The 19,055-nt window shown below is 37.9% G+C and overlaps 1 protein-coding gene across 5 annotated transcripts in view; it reads right to left on the reverse strand.

Annotated features, from left to right (window-relative positions):
- The window catches only part of dock8 (dedicator of cytokinesis 8), a 65,433-nt gene that overhangs the window by 30,290 nt on the left and 16,088 nt on the right, over positions 1 to 19,055 (reverse strand). For all 5 annotated transcript variants that reach the window (XM_017467696.3, XM_053680305.1, XM_017467699.3 and 2 more), the window contains 20 exons: positions 14,242 to 14,417; positions 12,589 to 12,660; positions 12,293 to 12,401; positions 11,017 to 11,232; positions 10,199 to 10,284; positions 9,777 to 9,843; positions 8,070 to 8,219; positions 7,784 to 7,858; positions 7,523 to 7,682; positions 6,834 to 6,964; positions 5,443 to 5,536; positions 5,164 to 5,326; positions 4,153 to 4,264; positions 3,590 to 3,660; positions 3,337 to 3,481; positions 2,943 to 3,044; positions 2,222 to 2,317; positions 1,616 to 1,850; positions 1,201 to 1,365; positions 74 to 237 (listed from right to left, as the gene is read on the reverse strand). In XM_017467696.3, coding sequence (XP_017323185.1) covers positions 74 to 237; positions 1,201 to 1,365; positions 1,616 to 1,850; positions 2,222 to 2,317; positions 2,943 to 3,044; positions 3,337 to 3,481; positions 3,590 to 3,660; positions 4,153 to 4,264; positions 5,164 to 5,326; positions 5,443 to 5,536; positions 6,834 to 6,964; positions 7,523 to 7,682; positions 7,784 to 7,858; positions 8,070 to 8,219; positions 9,777 to 9,843; positions 10,199 to 10,284; positions 11,017 to 11,232; positions 12,293 to 12,401; positions 12,589 to 12,660; positions 14,242 to 14,417 — 2,589 coding nt within the window. The remainder of the gene's footprint in view (positions 1 to 73; positions 238 to 1,200; positions 1,366 to 1,615; positions 1,851 to 2,221; positions 2,318 to 2,942; positions 3,045 to 3,336; positions 3,482 to 3,589; positions 3,661 to 4,152; positions 4,265 to 5,163; positions 5,327 to 5,442; positions 5,537 to 6,833; positions 6,965 to 7,522; positions 7,683 to 7,783; positions 7,859 to 8,069; positions 8,220 to 9,776; positions 9,844 to 10,198; positions 10,285 to 11,016; positions 11,233 to 12,292; positions 12,402 to 12,588; positions 12,661 to 14,241; positions 14,418 to 19,055) is intronic.

Genomic DNA, 19,055 nt, shown 5'->3' on the forward strand with positions numbered 1-19,055 from the left:
AGCATAATTTAAGTCTACATATAACATATACTGTATGTTTTCAGAACGCAAGACTCCACTGTTATGTTAATACCTTCTCAGCCAGTATGTTTTTCACCTCAGCGTCCTCTGAGCTCTGTGCAGCAGTAATATCGGGGTTACTGCTGGAGCGGACGCGTGAAGAAAGCAGCATGTTGCCTATGCTTGTGGCTGTGGCTCGGCCCATAGTGCTGTACCTGCTCTCCTGTACCGGTGCACCTGAGGCAAAAAAAATAAACCAGTCAAACCACAGTCCTGAAATACACTGAAATACTATAAATAATAAATATTCAGCCTTCAGTGCCATCTGTTCAAGTCTTACAATAATACAGGATGATCCAACGACCCAGGTTAGCTCCTGACAGTTGTAAAATACGTCTTAAATAAATAATAAACTATATACTCATCTTAATTATTAGTTATATAAACAATATGAGATAAGAACCCTACTCATGTTTGGTGGGTCTTCATGTTGAGTGAGCGTGTGTTTATATAAATAACAGGTCACTATAACATAATTGAATATATAATTATTAATTGGATCAATGCATCGATTTAAAAAGACAATGAGTGAAATGAAACAATGCAACAATCATCATAAATGGATTATCATCATCTATTAGAATACATACATGTATAAATATACATACATACATACACGCTTATATATACACATACATATATGTGTATATATATACACACACACACACACACACACACACAAAATCTGTGTGTAAATAACTTAAAAGGCATGCAAGATGATTTGCCCATAACTGTGATGCTTTCAAAATAGTCCTTTTCCATGTCATCATTTGCAAATTAGTGGTAGGCCTACCCCAGGATTATTTTCATGTTCATTAAAATCATCTAAACAACTTCTCTAGAAAACAGAAGAATTGCAATCCGATAGTATATATATATATATATATATATATATATATATATATATATATATAATATAATATAATATAATATATATATATATATATATATAATATAATATTATATATATATATATATATATATATATATATATATATATATATATATATATATATATATATATATATATATATTCCGAATGAAATATATTCAAAGTAAATATATTCCGAATATTAAGAATTACTCCTTTATGCCAGGGTGTTGCATCACTACTAATCTTGGATGATGTGATTGTCACACCTGTGTTAATGACTTCCAGCAGAGTGTCTGGCAACCGGAACACATAGTAGAGGTAGGTTGCTAGGAGACAGTTCCTGCCTTGGTGGTCCTTGGCCAGTTCCTGACTGTTATGAAGGCTGTTCACTACGGACACCACTGACTCAAACGCTATCTGTGCCAGATTTGCTACAAAAACACACAAAGGATAATAAACAGGGATAAAAATGATATTGCTCATTAATAAACACTAATAAACTCATAGTATGTTGAATGATTATACACAATCAATCGATGTATAGTACGTATTTATTCACAGGCTTCTTGGTTAGCTTGGGAAATCACTTGGGAAATCACACAAATTGTTATAATACTATGAACAAGAGGACATTCATAACTACTGATCATAATGACAAACATGTAGCATTGTAATGCTCACCGGTCTGGCCACCAATGACCATGGGCTGCATGATGAGGCGAAACAGCTTGTCTAGGACAAGGTGGAGGAAGAGTACAAGTGGCTCCAGCTCGGAGGAGGACAGGGAGATGATGCTGAGCTTGAGCTCATGCTCCAGCTTGTTTTCTGGCACTTTTTCGTCCCCTACGCGGATAGGGAATGTAGCCTTCCCCTCCAGAGCATGGCACAGAGTGAAGAAGCGCTCCAGGTGGCTCTCCTGGTGTAGAACACAATAACAGGCATTGAGAAGGATGCTGAAAAGATGCGTCATAAAAAAATAATATCATTTTTGGCAACCATGAAGGTGTGAACAGCACCCTGGCGATTTCAATTATCAGAATGGTCCACCCAAAAATACACCAGAATATAGATAGCGTTCCAACATAAATATTGGCAAACCTTTAAAAACTGGGTTGCCAATTTCACCAACAGCAAACGTGACCCAATGTGACGTGATATATGGGAATAATGTTTATCAAATATAATTAAAAAAAAAAAAAAACACACACACAATACGGTAAACAAACATTACTTACAATCTCAGAAAAATTCAAATTAAAGCTCTGCATGTATGTATGTATTACACACCTGTGTATGAACTGAAGACACAGCCTGAACTTCCAGGCTGAAAATTCCTTTATGTCCATCCATCCACTTGACTGGGGGAACCTGGATTGGCAATTTCTGCATAGAAAGAATCAAAGCTCATCTTTATTTATACTGAATCCCTGGGTGTTTCAGCCTGGGAGAATCCTAAAACACTGTTCATTTTTTAACTATATAGTTCTGAAAACTACAGGCTCTCCTGAAATGAAGTTTTTTTTCTTTCTTTCTTTCATGTATCTCATTTTAAAGTCTGGTTACCCCAAAAGGAGAAAAGAAAGAAATTTGCATTTATTCCTAGTGCAGCTCAAGTGCGTTACGTTACATTTTTACTACTGGTATCTGATTATAAACTTGAAGTGAGTAGGCTTATGTCCTTTTTGATACAGCACAAACCTATAGAACAACTAGATCAAATCCTGACATTCATTTCACTTTGTGAGGAAGTTACTTACTAACTGTAGGAAGATAGCAAAAACGCAAGATCCGTGTTTTGGTGAACTAGATTTAGGTTTTCTTAAAACGGAGCCGTCAAAGTATGTTATAGGCAGAAAAAAAATTAGATCTTTCATCTTTTTGACTGTTTGCAAAATTCAGCCACAGTGACATTAGACTGACATGAGCATGGCCACTAATGTCAAGTGTACGACAATAATTACACAAGTTCTCAGAAAGATCATGCCAGCAGTGATTTGGTTTACTGTACCTCAGGAGAATGTAGCGAATAGTTCACAGGAAGACGTTCAAGAACGATGGGCAAACAGAACGCTCCCATCTGCAGCCTCTCGTTATTGAGAATGGGTAACCACTGCAGGCGAAACACAACACAGACCTCACTTAGCAGCAATCTTCAGCTGTGATGTTCAAGTTATTGAACAAATATCTTTGCCTTCTACAAAAATACAGGTCCGTTTTACGGGTTATGAAAAGCTAATACAATATTGACTTATACATTTCAAACATGATTTCATCTTTGAGCAGTATTAAACAAATGACAATGCAGGACAAACTACTTCCAAAGAGGGAATGATGAAGGGGAGCAGATATTCTAAAGTTAAAAAAATAAAGAAAGAAGTGTGTGTAACTGCTGAAACACGCACTGAGTATCCGATGAGACTCTCCACGTTGCCGCTCTGGTTCTGCTTCTGCTGGCAGCTGATGTGGAAGAAGGAGAAGAGCAGGTGATGTCTCTCGGTCAGGCGAGCCGGCAGCCGGATCTTCACCTCTTCATAAAAATCTGGAGATCTGCATACCCACATAAGTCTCATGATTTTGCACATTTTATAGGACATTATCTTAGAGAGTTTATCACACAATAGCAATAAAAATGCAGTTATGCACTGGCAGTCTCACTTGTTATGATACGTCACCGGCGTGTAGAGCTCCGATAGAAAGTCTGGACCACTTGATTTCCCAAATATAACCTTGATAGAGAAATAGAGACAGGGCTAGCTTTTAGAAAGTATTGGTAAATGGATAGTCAGCATTGTGCATATGCTTTTGCATTAAAAATGGATGAAGACAGAAATTTACTTTACGGCAACAAGACATTTAGCGTGCTTGGTTTCACAGATGTTTTATCATTATCACAACTACTACTACATGTAGAGAATGCATGACAGTTTATGAATAATAGGATCAGTTCAAAAGTTTGCATTTCCTATCGATGAACATAACAAATATTCTCTGATGTCTCATATGGTTGGTTTTTTTGTTCTTTTCTCAACCATCCTGTTAACTGTGTCTTATATTTTGAACTGCAGTCTTCTTGCTAGATATACACACATTTTTTATTTCATAATAAATATTAAGATAATTTGACAGAGATCATTGACGTTTGATCGTGAGTATAAAACGTGAGTTTTTCTTTATGTGTCCGAGTGTGTGTGAGTGTGTGTGTGTTTTGGTGTACATACAGGCAGTGGCTCCTCTCCATTCATGAACTGGATCTTTATGGTAATGTTCCTATGAGATGCCAAAGCTCGATTGCCAAAGTTGAGCCTCTGAGGATACACAAACAGCAGGTTTCTGCAAATGAAAACAGGGACAGAGTAAACATTAGTCGATTTGTAAGCATCTAAAAAGTTCTGTTATATTAAATCCTTAATGGTAGCTTGGTGGGTCAAGTTACAGGATTCTTTGATGTTCTGAGGTCATTTAACCACCGCAGCAGTGCAATAATTTAACACTAGATGGCAGCAATCACCCAATATTCAATGAAGACTTGAAGGAAGACTGAAGGATGCCCAATAGTCTGCAAAGCATAGCCAGTGAGTCTGTAATTTTTTTTTTTTATTTATTCATTTTATTTTTTTAAACACCAATCCACCACCATCACTGTTCTGTTTATTATTAAGTTTGTTTGGTTTTTTTTAAACAGATTAGCCGGTTTTACCCATCACTTGAATTAAATGGTTTTAATCCAAACCTTACTAACTGAAAAACAATTCCGCTCATAAATAACGTCAACTCGGACCCGTCATGTCGGTAGAAAGTTCAGGAAAAGAACGCTCTGATAAATAGCCAGAATATTATTGTACACATTTGAATAATGAGCATAATATTTGAAGAGTTCATAAAATAAAATAAATCTGGCCCTGAGGGGTCCATGGAGTTTATTTGAGAGCTATAGGACTTCCTGGCTGCAAAACATTTGAGAATCGTTGCTCTAGAGCCCTGAAGTAAGCTTTTATCATGGGAATGTGAATCAGTCCTCCAGCCATTGGGTGGAAATCCAGAGACTATGTGCACTTAATGAATTAAAACTGACAAATTTACTTGGTATATAATATGATGGTGAAAGCCAAAGCAGAACAGTCACATGACAGTGACTGGGTTTTAAAATATACCACTACCATTAGTATTATCTGTAATATCAAAAGATGCAGTACAGACTCAAAGTTTCATAGCCAAAGGTAAAGATCGACCTGTATATGAAGTGAGGGACGTAGACATCGTTGGAGGGAAACTCGAGCAATTCTTTTACAGGTCGCACGTTTTTCTCTGATACAGGTTTAATAGGGATGAGCTCAGGAGACAGACACGAGATCCCTGTATCTGGCACTGGGTTCACATCTAGCTTCACAGAGCCTGCCAGATCAAAAACAAGCACAAATCCAAATGATGTCCCAGGGAAGACATCGTTTTGGTGCAATGCAAATGGAAAATACTGGAACAATCTGAAAGTGCTCGAAGACGGACATCACCTGGTATTATCTTGACCCGTCGCTGAATAGTGGACGTCCTTTTAATGTCAGACAGGAACTTAAATAAGTCTTCATCACTGAGACGCTCCCCTTCCTGCAAACACACACACACCGCTCGTCTGAATCATTCTTTACATCAGAACATGAATTATTATAGTATTCAGAGTTCGTGGCGTGAGTTAGCGGCTTTCAAAAGTTATGCCGATATTTACGCAGGAAAGTTATGCATATTCTGATTCCCGATTACGCACATGCTTAAATCATTTTTCTGGGTGCGCCATTCAGATTATGTTAAACGCCCGAGTGCAGTCCACGCCTCAGAGATTGTTCGAATTTACTTTTAAACACAACCACCTGCCTATAAACCTGAAAACAAATCAGGGATAGAAAATATGAGCTGCAGAAAGAAAACAGGATTATTTTCTTTGCTGTCAAATGTAATACGATAGAACAACAGAAAGAGAATAGCTATAAAGATTTTTCTTTTTAAACGATGAAGCATTTCATTTGCTATGCTTATGGCTCACAAAAAGTTCATTTGTATCCACAGAAAAATTGGTTCTTGATACAAGTAATATATATCATAATAATACATAAGTAATGTCTCTGATTAGGATGCCGTCTCTTCCAATGCCCTCTGTGTGTGAGTGGAGGGGGGACAACTTTGTGCACTTTAAAGAGCCATTAATGATATAATAATGTCATTTATATATTCAATACTGTCTTCAAATTGAATTAAATAGCTTTAAAGTGTATTTACAGCCCAAAACATGACTTCCAGCATGATATCTAGTGGTTACATCAAACTGTCAGACAGAGGCACTGGACTTAAGTTCAAGGCTAGAATGTGTGTAACTGAGATAAAGCTCTCGGTTTTAGACAAACTCCACCTCACATGTGTAACTCTTCCATAAGTTCTGAATAATGCTTGTATTTACGTCTGACGCTTGAATACCAACATGAGCAATTTCGCTATTAAATTCCTCAGTGTGCTCTTTAATCGACTGTGAATACAGACCAAAAGACTTTACATCCCACACATATCCACGCTGTTAAAAAATAAAACAGTAACTCTTCACTACAACCGGGAGAAGGACTTCTGGAATGCATCACTTTAAACTGCGCCAGCAAGGTTACTGAACTTTATCTTTACAATGTGAAAAATGTGGCCCTGAGCTGGTTTAGGGTCAACACAAAAACGATGATCACAGCTCAAGATCTTTTTCCAAAACACAGATTTACACTAGTAGGAAGCCATAATATCTTGGACATAATGCTGTAAAATGTGCTAAACAATTAGTACAGTTATCACAAAACAGTGACCACTCAGTGACAGAGGAAAAGTGATCAGCCAGGGAAAACATGTATAAATCTCTAAGTATTGTGCTGACCTGTTTGAAAAGGGTCTGGATGTTAATGACGGCAGGTTTGACGCCGGACAGGTTGGACTGGTCCTCCAGGGTGGTGAACCTCTCGGAGTTGCGTCTGGGCAGGTAAGCCTTCTTATCTACATTGTTCTTGCCTGGCACAAGCAAATAAAATGAGTCACCCAACCAGTATACTATGATCTACAAGTCAGAATTCAATTCGGTTAAACAGACATCGTTGTAATGCAAGCTTTACAAAGATCCGGATTTAGACTGAGATTAACGAGCAAGCCAGAGGCGAGAAAAAGGCGCCGTATGACAACATGAGGAAGAAGCCTCGAGATGGACCGGTTCTGGGTGAAACCGGATAGTGGGATTATAAATCATTGCTCTTCTAAAGCTGTATACTATAAATCAGTAGTGTGTTGAAAAGATGAGCACATTGTAAATGAGAGTACTGGGATCCACTGAAGCAAAGTTGAGTCTTGGGCATAATCTGTCTTTAGGAAATTTTAATTATGATCTCAAAAGACATTCTGTCCCATAAACACGACATGACCTACTTCAACTTTGACACGAGTTGCACTGATGAGTTGCATGAATCCTTAGCAACAGGCATTCACATTTTTTAATATTTCTTTTGTTTTTTTGTTGTTATCGTTTGTTTTGGTTTTTCGCTCCATTCAACCTGCCATGGCTGTTTATGCTATTACCATTGATGCTATCTGAGTCGCTCGTGTCTCGATCCAGTGTGCCTGTGCTGATCGCATTCATGATGTTGGCTGTACCAAAGGCGAAGGGCATTCTGTACCGGCCCAACCTCTGACAGAAGTTCTCTGCTTGACTTCGAAGCTTCTCCAGTTTGTCTTTGTTCTAAAGAAGAGAAGAGTAATGAATAAGAGAGGAGGTGCATTTAAGAGGTAAAGCAGTTTATGTTACTTTATGTTTCTGGAATCTGTTTTCTCAGTCATCACCTTAGCATTGTCAGTCATTCCCATGTAAGGTTCTGCACAGTCTCCAATCTCCCCCTGCTGCAAGACTTTCTCTAACTATAATATAGAGAAACATTATTGTCATCATCATCATCTTTAATATAAATATTTTCCTCTGTATCATTATCACTAGGGCTGGAACCACCAATATGTAGTTATAGTATAGTAGTTATAACCTTCGAGATCAAACCTCGGTGTAGAAAACAAAACCCAAAATAAAGTCTTCACTGTTTGGAGATGTGGGTAAGTGGAGATGCAGGTGCATTACCTTAATGACCAGGAAGATGTCTGGAGAAGGGTAGGAGATGGAGAAAATGGCAGACTTCGCCAATGTGGACGTGTCAATACGAGCGGTGTGGGAGCGCAGTAAGCCTTTCATTTGGTCCGGGTTTAGATCAAAGTGGAAGTTCTCTGAAATCTAACAAAGTTATCACATTAACCTTTAAACCCCACTGCAAAATTATCCACTGATTATTACCTAGGCAGCAAAATAATTTTGCAATAATAATGTGCTGGATGCTACATTACAAATTCATGCATGACATCTTCAAAAATCACTAATAAATGTAAATAAAAAATAAAAAATCTAGGCACCATGCATGCTACTGAACCTGCAGAGTAATAGACAGGAGTAAAACTAATTATTTCTGGGATTAAACTGTCGTTTCAAATCCAAAAACTGAATAGGCCAAAAAAGACAACTGGCATTATTTGATAATGATAATGGGAAAGAAAAACAAAAAAACAAACAGATGTGCACAGGCCTTTCTCTAAGATCTACTGGTAATCGCATTAAGTCACAATATTTTGTGATGATCGTCATGCTGTTTCTCAGACGTTCCGGAGTTCTATCTTTTATCGTATTTCCTGTTTTTGCCCCTAGTTCCTGTTCCTTGATTCTGCTTTAAGGATTGGCCTGGATAGCCTAACGACTGCACTTACCAAAAATCAATTTCCGCTCAAGTCTCATTCATTGAACAGTGTTTAACTTCACTTGGATATTATAGACTTAAAGTTTAAATCAAAAAACGACCCTGATGATCATTAAAAGATCCTTTCGACAGAGTTGTTGAAAGACAGACTTGACTCTATAGTATACAGCTGTGGAAGAGTAATGACTCATAACCACACTATCCGGTGTTACAGAGAAGAAGATGGGTTCTCTTTTGAGTCTGGTTCCTCTCAAGGTTTCTTCCTCAGGTCATCTCAGAGAGTTTTTCCTTGACATGGTCACCTCTGTCTTGCTCATTAGGGATGAAAGTCCAAATCCATATCTGGTATTCTGTAAGACTGCAGAATCGTGACAATGTCCATTGTTCAAAATGCTATATAAATAAAATGGAATGGAATTGAATAGCCAAAGATGCTTCTTGCTATCCCAAATTCTCTTCACTTTCAGTGTAGGATCAAGCATCCAGATACACAATGTCCAGATTTAGCACCTAATTATGATTCCTGACAAAACTGGGCTTCAAACTTGTAAAGGAAACTGATGCCTAATACGACATCTGTTGTCTATTCATTTTATGCAGAAAGAAATGCAGGAGTGAAATTCAGAGCAGGCTGCTAAGGAAGGAAACGCAGATTGCTCCTGTGTTATTTCAAAAGGCAAAACTGTTCACAGCAAGTGTAATGAAAAACAGCAGGTGTAATAAAGTTGAGAGAAAGTGGAGCAGACTGAAAGAAAATAAACAGAGACAGCGAACAAGGCTGTTTAATAGTTACCGAATTCAAACTCTCAGTATGGAAGTTCTTATTTAGGGATCTGTCTAATGAAGAATAAATGAAACTGGCTTTGTCATGCAGTGAATTGAGGCAGACAGTGCTAAGAACAGGGAACCATAAATCTAGATTAAGCAGCTCACACAGAGAACACAGTGACTATTCTTCAATGGTTGGTGCATATCTAATGGCAGTCCTGATCAATAGCCTTTAAAAGGATTTTCACACAGAAAGGCGGCAAGCAAATACTGACCTTCTTCTTTTCTTTCAGGTCATACAAGGCCATGGTGGCAAAAATGGGCTCGATCTCAATTTCAAACCTGCGAGGACAAAAGCACGGGCTTATAAATAAATCATGATCCCTCTGACAGCTGCACAGCCTCATACCTCAATAATATAATCTCTCTAAAACAATACACTGTGTAATGCAAGCACAGTAACAGATGGCTTCTGAAATCTGAAGAGAGTACTGAAATCAGCAAAACTGCATCCGCCAAATAAGATGTAAACAATAGGTGTGCCATATAGTCGTGATCCAAAAAAGAATAGGTAAAGCTCGATGTCCTTTATTTATGGTTAAAGATCTTGTTATTTAAAGTGTAATGGCTGAGTGCCTCAACCCAGTTTTGAATGCTTGGAGTCAGAAACTCCAATTACAGCAAAGAGAGGGATTACTTGATGGACTGGCATCGCACTAGGATCCTGAGGCCCATGTGCTCCTTTGGACAGTCAGGAATGGGACGAATTTCCACTGCATCTTCCTATAGAGGGAAACAATCAGCTCTCATTACCATTCAAATACAAATCCTTAAACATTGGAGAGTTTACTGTTTTCTCTGTTCCCATTTCATTAGTTTCATGAATTAAATTAATGACTGTAATCAAACATGGTGGACCCATGCTTCTCAAAGTGGTGCCTGTGAAGCAAAGCCAGAGGATGTATGTGTATGTGTGTGTGTGTGTGTGTGTGTGTGTGTGCGCGCGTGTGTGTTTTGCTTGGTTGTTTGGTACAATGCTGGAAATCACAACCTACCATTATCAAAGCATAAAGTATATGCATATATTTATATATGTTATTTAGTTCTGATAGTTATTAGCTTATTCAACTCCTCACTTGAATGTAATAAATTTCATCCAAACCTCAAGAACTCCAGCCTATAATTAATCCCAACTTGGTCCTAATACGTCCCGTCAGTGTAAAGCTCCGAAATTTAAAAAGCTCTGTACACACATTTTTATTGTACACATTGAACCTAATACCCAAATAGATGGATTAGGTTCATAAGCTAAATCTGTGCTGATGGGGTCCATGAAACTGATTTACACTTAAAGGGGTCCCTGGCTACAAAACGTTTGAGAACAGTGACTTTCGCTTTGCAGTGATATAGAGGTTGAGAAAGTTGCACATACACAGCTTTAATGTATGTAGTTCTAAAGCAGGTCAACACTCTTATTAAGTAATAGATGCTCAAAAAGGCATCCTCACGGCTCACCTCATCAGTAGGTGGATAGAGGGCGAAAAGTTCCGGATGGCGGTTGTTCTGTCTGGCTTCGAGGTTAAAGCGGTCAAGATCCTCAGCAGTACTGAACTGCAGGAGGTTGTCAAGACGAGGGTCTGGCTGAAGGCCCCGGAGGTCAAAATCAGAGGAGGTGAGAGTGCTGCGAGCGCTGTCGTCATCACATAACGCTGCCAAAGACAGAGACTTCACCTGAGGATCAGAGAAGCAGCAAAAAAAAACAAAAAACAAGATTAGTTACCTTAATGCAACAAGAAAAGGACAAGCTTGCAAAATAAAAACAAACAAACCAGGAATCAGCAACTTTGCTTCAACTCTAACATCAATATTACACAGGGGTGAACAAATCAAACACATCAGCTTGGAAAAGCTCCAACGTGCTGCCCGGTGCCATCTTTTTATTCCCCCGGGTTGAAAAATGGTAACTAAAATAATTTAATAACAATAATAATTAATGCATTAATACAGGCTAAGAGAAATGAACGAGCAGTGATCACACAGCACATCATGTTCGTGTCTTTGAGAGAAAAAAAAATAAAAATCAGCATGTTGTTGGCCAATGTTTTGGGTACGAGATCTGCTGTTATTTCCTCACATTCCACGTAATAGATATTTGAGTCTGGCTAGCATCTTTATTTTCTCTCTCCATGTTTAAATGCGGGGGTGGCATCGCTAAATTGCCCTTAGGTGTGAATGAGGGTGTGAATGAGTGTGTGAATGTGTGCGAATGGTGCCTTTTCTTGGTGTCCCTGGGATTGGCTCGGTTCCGGATTCTTCAGAGCTGTTAAATAACCTTAGAAGGAATTATTTAACGGACTGTTAAATAACCTTAGAGGGAATCCTTTAAGTCTGACTCTGGCTCCAAGCTCATGAAAAATACATGCTTTGAAACCAGCATCTTTGGTTTGGCTGATTAAGACTTGGCAAGCCAGGGCTGGACCAAGAGGATTTGGCTCGAACTGAATGAAACTGAATTCATGCTTCATTGTAGCCCTGGCCTCAAATTAAAAGGTGGTACAGAGCCAAAGCGTTGTGGGAAAGTTCTCCTGTTCCGTCCCTCTCTTCCTTCAACCTTCTGAACTTCTCGCTTTTTACATGTCTCTTTCATTCCCTGTCTCAAATGAACACTCCCTTCAATCCTTCTTTGGATAATGAGTATTAAATGCACAGGTGCAGTCATATCTTGCTTCATAAAGGTAGCATTATCAAATTAGTATCAGAAACAAAACAATGTCAGAATCACTCCATTTACCGGTTGCTCCTGTTTCTCTGGTTGGACGTCAGACTCGAACGTTTGTTTCTGAAGTAGTTTGTGAAAGCCTGTCCTCTCAGAGTACGCACTCCATCCATCCCCTTGGCATCTGTATAAAAGCCACACACAGCAAATACACACAGCATGTCAATGTTGTTGTTGTTTTTTTTTAAACAGAATCTGAGTTAAGACATTGACAGGCTTCGCTGCATCATAAAGACATAGGTAACAGGAACTTATCATTTATGCATGAACATAAATGTCATTAAACATCATTTAAATACACAGGAGCTCACCTCCTACTGACCACTAGCCAAGGCTGAGTGTAACTTTGCACACAGTCTCTCACATGGGGATCCAGTTCCACCCTGCACACAAAAAAATACAGAAACTTTCTTCATGCTCTCATGCAAATTTCTTAAGAAATTTATTTAGATTTGTGGGCTACAAACATTAAAGTATTACATTCACTTTATTTCTCATTTTTTCTCCACTTTAATTGGGGGAGGAAGAAAACACAGAGTAAACTTAAAACTGGTAGTCCACTTGTTTATAGTATGAGTCACTGCACCATTATCCTATGATGAAACATTTCTATCCTGCTGGGTGTGATCTCTTCCAGTATAACAATGTCCACATCTACAGAGCACGAGGGCTCGCTGAACGTTTTGTTGAGAACGATGTCAATAACAACATGCTGTGGACCTCACGCTCACCAGATCTCAAGCCCATTGAATATCTATGGAAGTTCACCACCATCGGCAAAACACCAACTGTGAGAATAGGTTTGGAAGAATGGTGCTTGTTCCTCCTGTACAGTTCCAGAGACTGTACTTATGGAAGCTGTTCTGGCAGCTCATCAAGGCACAAAATCTAAATGTTTTGTTGTTTTTTTTAATTCCAGATTTATAATTTAGTACTATTGTAATATAAAAATCTAATTACTTGCTCTGACCGGTCTAGTGCCACGGCTTCGCTTACATTTCCTGACACACCTTATCAAAAATTCAGGTGGTGTTTTTGAAAGGGCTCATTCCGCGGTCACATCCAGCTTTGAATGATACATAAGGAGTACAACATGACGGGGCTTGTTGTTATAGAAAAAGAAATCCCCATCAGCGTGGTGTGATACAGACTGATGTGAAGCAGAGAAGCCTGGTTTATAACTGATGAATGACTTGCGTGCATGTGAAGAAGTAGCAACAATGCACATGGCACTCTTCATATACCCGCCTGCGTACTTCATGTACATCTGGAGGATTAAAAAAAAAAAAACCCACGACATTCACTACTGTATACGCGGCACATCAGAGCCAAAACGTTTCTGCTCATCAGCTTTTAAACTCGATTAGTGATTAGTGTCGTTGAGCTGCGTATTAAATCGAAAACTCTGACTTTATGTTCAAAAGCATTTACTGATCTAGAATGTCCAGAAGAATGGTACACAAAACAGACCTTTATGTAGATTTAAAGGCGATATGAGAGGGTTTTAAAAATTCAACTGTAAAAGGGGAAAACCGGTTACTCAATAATGCTCTAGAATAGTACACCAGTATGTGACTACACTAGCTTGTTTAGCGCTGGTAGATGGACAGGAAAATTTATTCATTTTTATTGCCCAATAGTGCTTGTGTGGTCAAGATTAAAACATGTACACGCTTCATTTAAATGTGGCTTATTTAAGTGTGACTCCCAGTAGCATTTCGACGTATTAGCACACAAAATATATTTTAATATTTAAAGTGATATTTCTAATATGAATTTCGAAAATAAATAATTTTTAAATAAATAAATAAATAAATAAATAAATAAATAACTAAATTTAAAAAAAGAGGCCATCCTGGTTTACAGGAATGTACACACGCATTAAAATGTCAATGTTTGACTACTTTGTTTCTTAGAATGTTAATAAGTTTTAATAAATCATCCTTAAACATTTCATAACTTACCCCTCCTCCGGGACAGAGTGGTAGACAGTTCGACATTCCCTGTCCACTAAATCCACCTCCAGGTCATCGTCAGGGAATTCGCCCAGCTCCTGCATGAGCTCGGCATCTCCGCTGCGCAGCTGCGTCATCAGGAATTCCTCCACATCCAGCGGCTCCACTGCGTCATAAGACTGAGGCTGAACAAACACAAAATACTCTTAATAAAGAGCATAGTTCTCCACTAATCAATGTTTTGAGTATGGACAGTTACCACTATTTAATCGTTAGGATTCGTATAACACATAAAACAGCATTTTATGCATTGCTGCAGCTCAGTGTATGCACTGTGGACAAAGACGATCATTCCTGTCATCATCCAAATCTATAATACACATCCGCTGCATCTATAAGTCATACGGAGTTATGTCTTCATTAAAGCTTGTGGAAAAAAAGTCAACACCTAATACTCTAGGTATTATTATTGTTTATGTGCTACTATATTGCAATATATTGTAATATATATATGTGCAATATATTGTTTATGTGCTACTGTTAACGTCTCAGAGATTTCTTTTCTCATAAATATTCAGCAAAAGTGATAAATCCATCGAGCACAAAGCAGAAGCCACAGACAACTTAAGCCCGATCTCACGGAATTCATTTCCCTTCCCCGGTTCTGCAATCGCTCCTCAAACCACAACCGATTAAATAAAGGCATGGTCAGCGCTTGCAAAACAATGAGCATACAGAAAAAAAAAACATCGATTTTCAGTCTTCGCTTTCAAAGAGACACTGTGCAGATCCGGACCTACAAGGAAATCTATTCATTATACACAAAGATAGTGTTCGCTCTTCATGGCGAGTATTCAAATGTAGTCAAATCTATTTCGTATAATGCTGGAAAGCTTGACGATTAAGGGTTCAACAATCATTGCAGCAGGAACGAAGAAACAATGAGCTTATAAGAAACTAAAAAAAAATGGCGTTAACTTTATACGCATGACAACGCCTCCTGGAAAACAAAACTTTCAGGTCCTCAACCCTTTCTTCAATTACAAATCACACCTCCATGTACAGTTCAGCGTAAGGGTCATGGTTTTGGCACTACTGAAACACACTGATTAAACAGAAATCCAAAGCAACTGGGAATCTGAATCCTTTTCTGATGCGAAGTCCAGGACTTGTTCTTATCAAAGCAATCTGCTGATTGGTTTATTAAGCAAAGCAAGTTCAAAACAATGAAGGTTTTACATTTCGGTGTGACACTTTGTCCTTGCATCTCAAATAGAAAGCGATCCATGTACTGAATTTCACATTTTACTCTGGTGTGAATGCTTTTCTATCAGGCACGGGATCTTTTCTAGGCAAAATATTACCTATAAGCAATAATAGAGCATGGAGAAAGCACAGTGAGACAGTAGCAGCCTTAAGTCACAGACCTTCCCTCTTTAGGAAAGACACTATGATAATTCATGGTCACCAGACAATAATGTGCTTTATCCTCTTGAATATTTGATGTTCATCCCAAAGAAAAGCTTTATTATCTTATTCAATAATGAAAATAATAAGTATATAAAACGAACAGTTGACCAGGAAAGCCAATTACCTTGCTGAAAAAAAAAACAGGGCTCGAGGGATGAGGCTCAATGAATAATATTTCAGTGCTGACACTAACTGCTGTAACCCCACACTTGAAGCTACACACAGCGTTCAGTAATATCCAACTATTACACAGAACAATAACAGCTGGGCATGTTCTATCATGACTGTGCACAGGCATGTTGATGAACAACCGAGCAGTGTGTCTGCGCCTCGAGTACTAATTCATCCATGCAGCAGCTACAAAAAGCTTTGGGAACAACAGAACCATGGCTAAATCACAAAGGAAATGCTTTTCTGCAAGGGAAAAAGTCATTAGTTTTAATTTGCTCATTCGCTTTATTTTTAAATCCCTTATCTGAACAACAGGATATGAAATTGTACCCTATTAAGGAGCATGATCGTAAAAGTTATGCAACAAATGTTCAACTAGTGAGTGTGGTGATGGTAATGCCTGAGGCCATGCAAAAGCTTCCTGCCTACTGTCCCACTCCAGTTTCTGGCCTTTTAATAATAATAATAATAATAATAATAATAATAATAATAATACAATTTTTTAAAGCGCCTTTCACTACACCTAAGGTCACTTCACAAATACAACATGCAAATTAGAGCTGCAACAACTAATCGATAAAATCGATAATAATCGATTATGAAAATCGTTGTCAGTGAATCTCAGTATCGATTAGTTGGTCTGCGCGCGGCACGGGGTGCATTTACTCATTATGTTACACGCTTCGGAAAGTAAATACTAAAGTTGTGTCCCAAATGAAGTACTGTACATTTGCACTACTCTAGTGTATGGATTTAGAAAGGTAATATCATCTCAAATATAACACGAGCGTTTTTTTACTAACCGGAAGAATAAGCCACGACGGCGCATGACGTCATACGCACGCTAGCAATAGCAGACACCCAGAATCACCGATAATGACTTTCTTCAGTTTACTTTCTGTCCGCGTTACCTTTTATTCCCAACATGACCTCAGTCACCATCAGACGGAGGCGAAATCATCACGTGACTGAGGAAGAAATTGTGCAACCTCCAAGTCCTCTAAAGCAGTGGAGCATTTTGAACACCGCGGAAATCAAACTGATGCACGACCACAAACTTATGTTTATATCCAAAATGCTCCACTGTGTGTAAGGGGAAGGGGGAAACTGGTGCCAGCTGCTTAAAAGGTTTAGTTGAATTTAAGTTTATTGTCATTATGTGCTGAATTTGCGCACTTGCAGTGTAAATTCTGTCGTTTATTATAACGGAAGTGATGTGTTAGTAATGAGGCGGCGTTGCTGATCACACACAGTGTGGACTCGCAATAGGAGCGCAAGAAAGATCTGTAATGTCTAATTAAAACATGAATCAAAAGTAAACACAAGTAAAATAATATTCCTAAAGTCAGTGAGTAACAGAAACCACAAGGTGCAGTGAAAGTGAGTTTTTATTATTAATATTTAAGACTGTAGTTTAATTCGTTGTTTTTTTGTGCATCCATAAACATAATGCATAAATACAATAAAATAAAGTGTGTGTGTGTATATATATATATATTATATAATATATATATATATATATATATATATATATATATATATATATATATATATATATATATATATACACATACATACATACATACATACATACATACATACATACATACATACACACACACACACACACATATATAAATAAATTTATTTTAGTTTATATTGTGTATATAAGTATTTATTAATTATTTTATTTGGATGCACAAAAAGCACCGAATTGAACTACAGTCCTAAATTAATAATATATATTCTTGTGTGTGTGTGTGTGTGTGTGTGTGTGTGTGTGTGTGTGTGTTGGGTTCTTTTCTGTTTTGGACAAACAGTTGTGTAAAGTTTTAGTCTGAAGTTTATATGTGTAACACTCAGTTTGTGGATTTTATTTTAAATAAACAACAACAACAACAACAACAACAACAACAACAACAACAACAAAGTGCACTGGAAGCTTGCCCCGCCCCCCACCCGAATAATCGGAAAAAAAATAATTGGCCAAATAAACGAAGAGTTTTTAAATAAGTTTTGAATCTTGAAATGTTCACAGTGGCGGATGTGATGTGGAAGTGAATTCCAGAGCTTAGGGGCAATGTGACTAAAGTCTCTTCGAACCACAGTGCTAAAGTTCACGTTTTAGACAGCAGCAAGGAGAACAAGTTCTAAATTGTGGACAAATGAACTACAGACATGACAAAGGGAAAAAGCAGGAGCTTTGTAATACAGTGATTATACAACTGATTGATCAGCTTTCTCCTGTGGTGAAAAACATTCCTGTCCTGATGGGCGTACTCTATTCCTGGATGACACAGTGCACGAGGGATCACTGAATCGTTTCGTGAGTATGGAAATTATGTAAATCAGATGCTTTAACCTTCGCAGTCAACGGCTCTCAAACAGCTTTGAGAGATTTTGGGCTGCAGTGCTAGACAGCTCGCTCTACTGCCATCATCAAAACATCAACTGAGGGAATATGTTTTGGAAGAATGATGCTCATTTCTCAGTACAGTTCCAGAGAGGTATAGAATCTATGCCAAGATGCACTGAAGCTGTTCTGGCAGCTGTTCTGAGGCCCAAATAGCTTACTAAGCTTACATTTTATTCTGGTTTTTCACTTTCATTTGTCGCCTGTTTGTCTATATATCTGTTTATTAATCCATTTTAAAAAGTGTAAGATCTAGTAATATTCCCTTTTCTGCAATTTCTGTAAATGTTAAGTTACTCCAGTCTCTCTCTCTCTCTCTCTCTCTCTCTCTCTCTCTCTAGTTTATTTTTTTTAGAAAACCAGAAGAAGCAGTCCGAGCAGTTGTTCCTGATGTTGACTTTACGATATGCAGACTATAAACCTCAACATTAACCTGTATTCTTTCGCTAGTTAGGAACAGGTCTAAATAAGCAAACTGATCTCACAATGCTTGTAAAAGAACAAATAAATATCCAGCATTATAATATATTTATAATATTTTATCATGCTTATCAGAATGAGAGGTACCCATTTACCTGTGTACAGCTGAAGCGGATTCTATGGTTCTTAAATACGGCTGGGAAATATGATCACATATTAGCGTATCAATACATTGTAGTAAATTGTGTCACAATACACTTTTCTGGGATACCATGGATATTGTGGTATTCGCTTTTTAATAATTTTTTTGAAAAACATATAAATCTATTTACAAACCGAACGGAGGCCG

This window comes from Ictalurus punctatus, chromosome 5 (assembly GCF_001660625.3).
Source record: "Ictalurus punctatus breed USDA103 chromosome 5, Coco_2.0, whole genome shotgun sequence".
NCBI classification, from domain to species: Eukaryota; Metazoa; Chordata; class Actinopteri; order Siluriformes; family Ictaluridae; genus Ictalurus; species Ictalurus punctatus.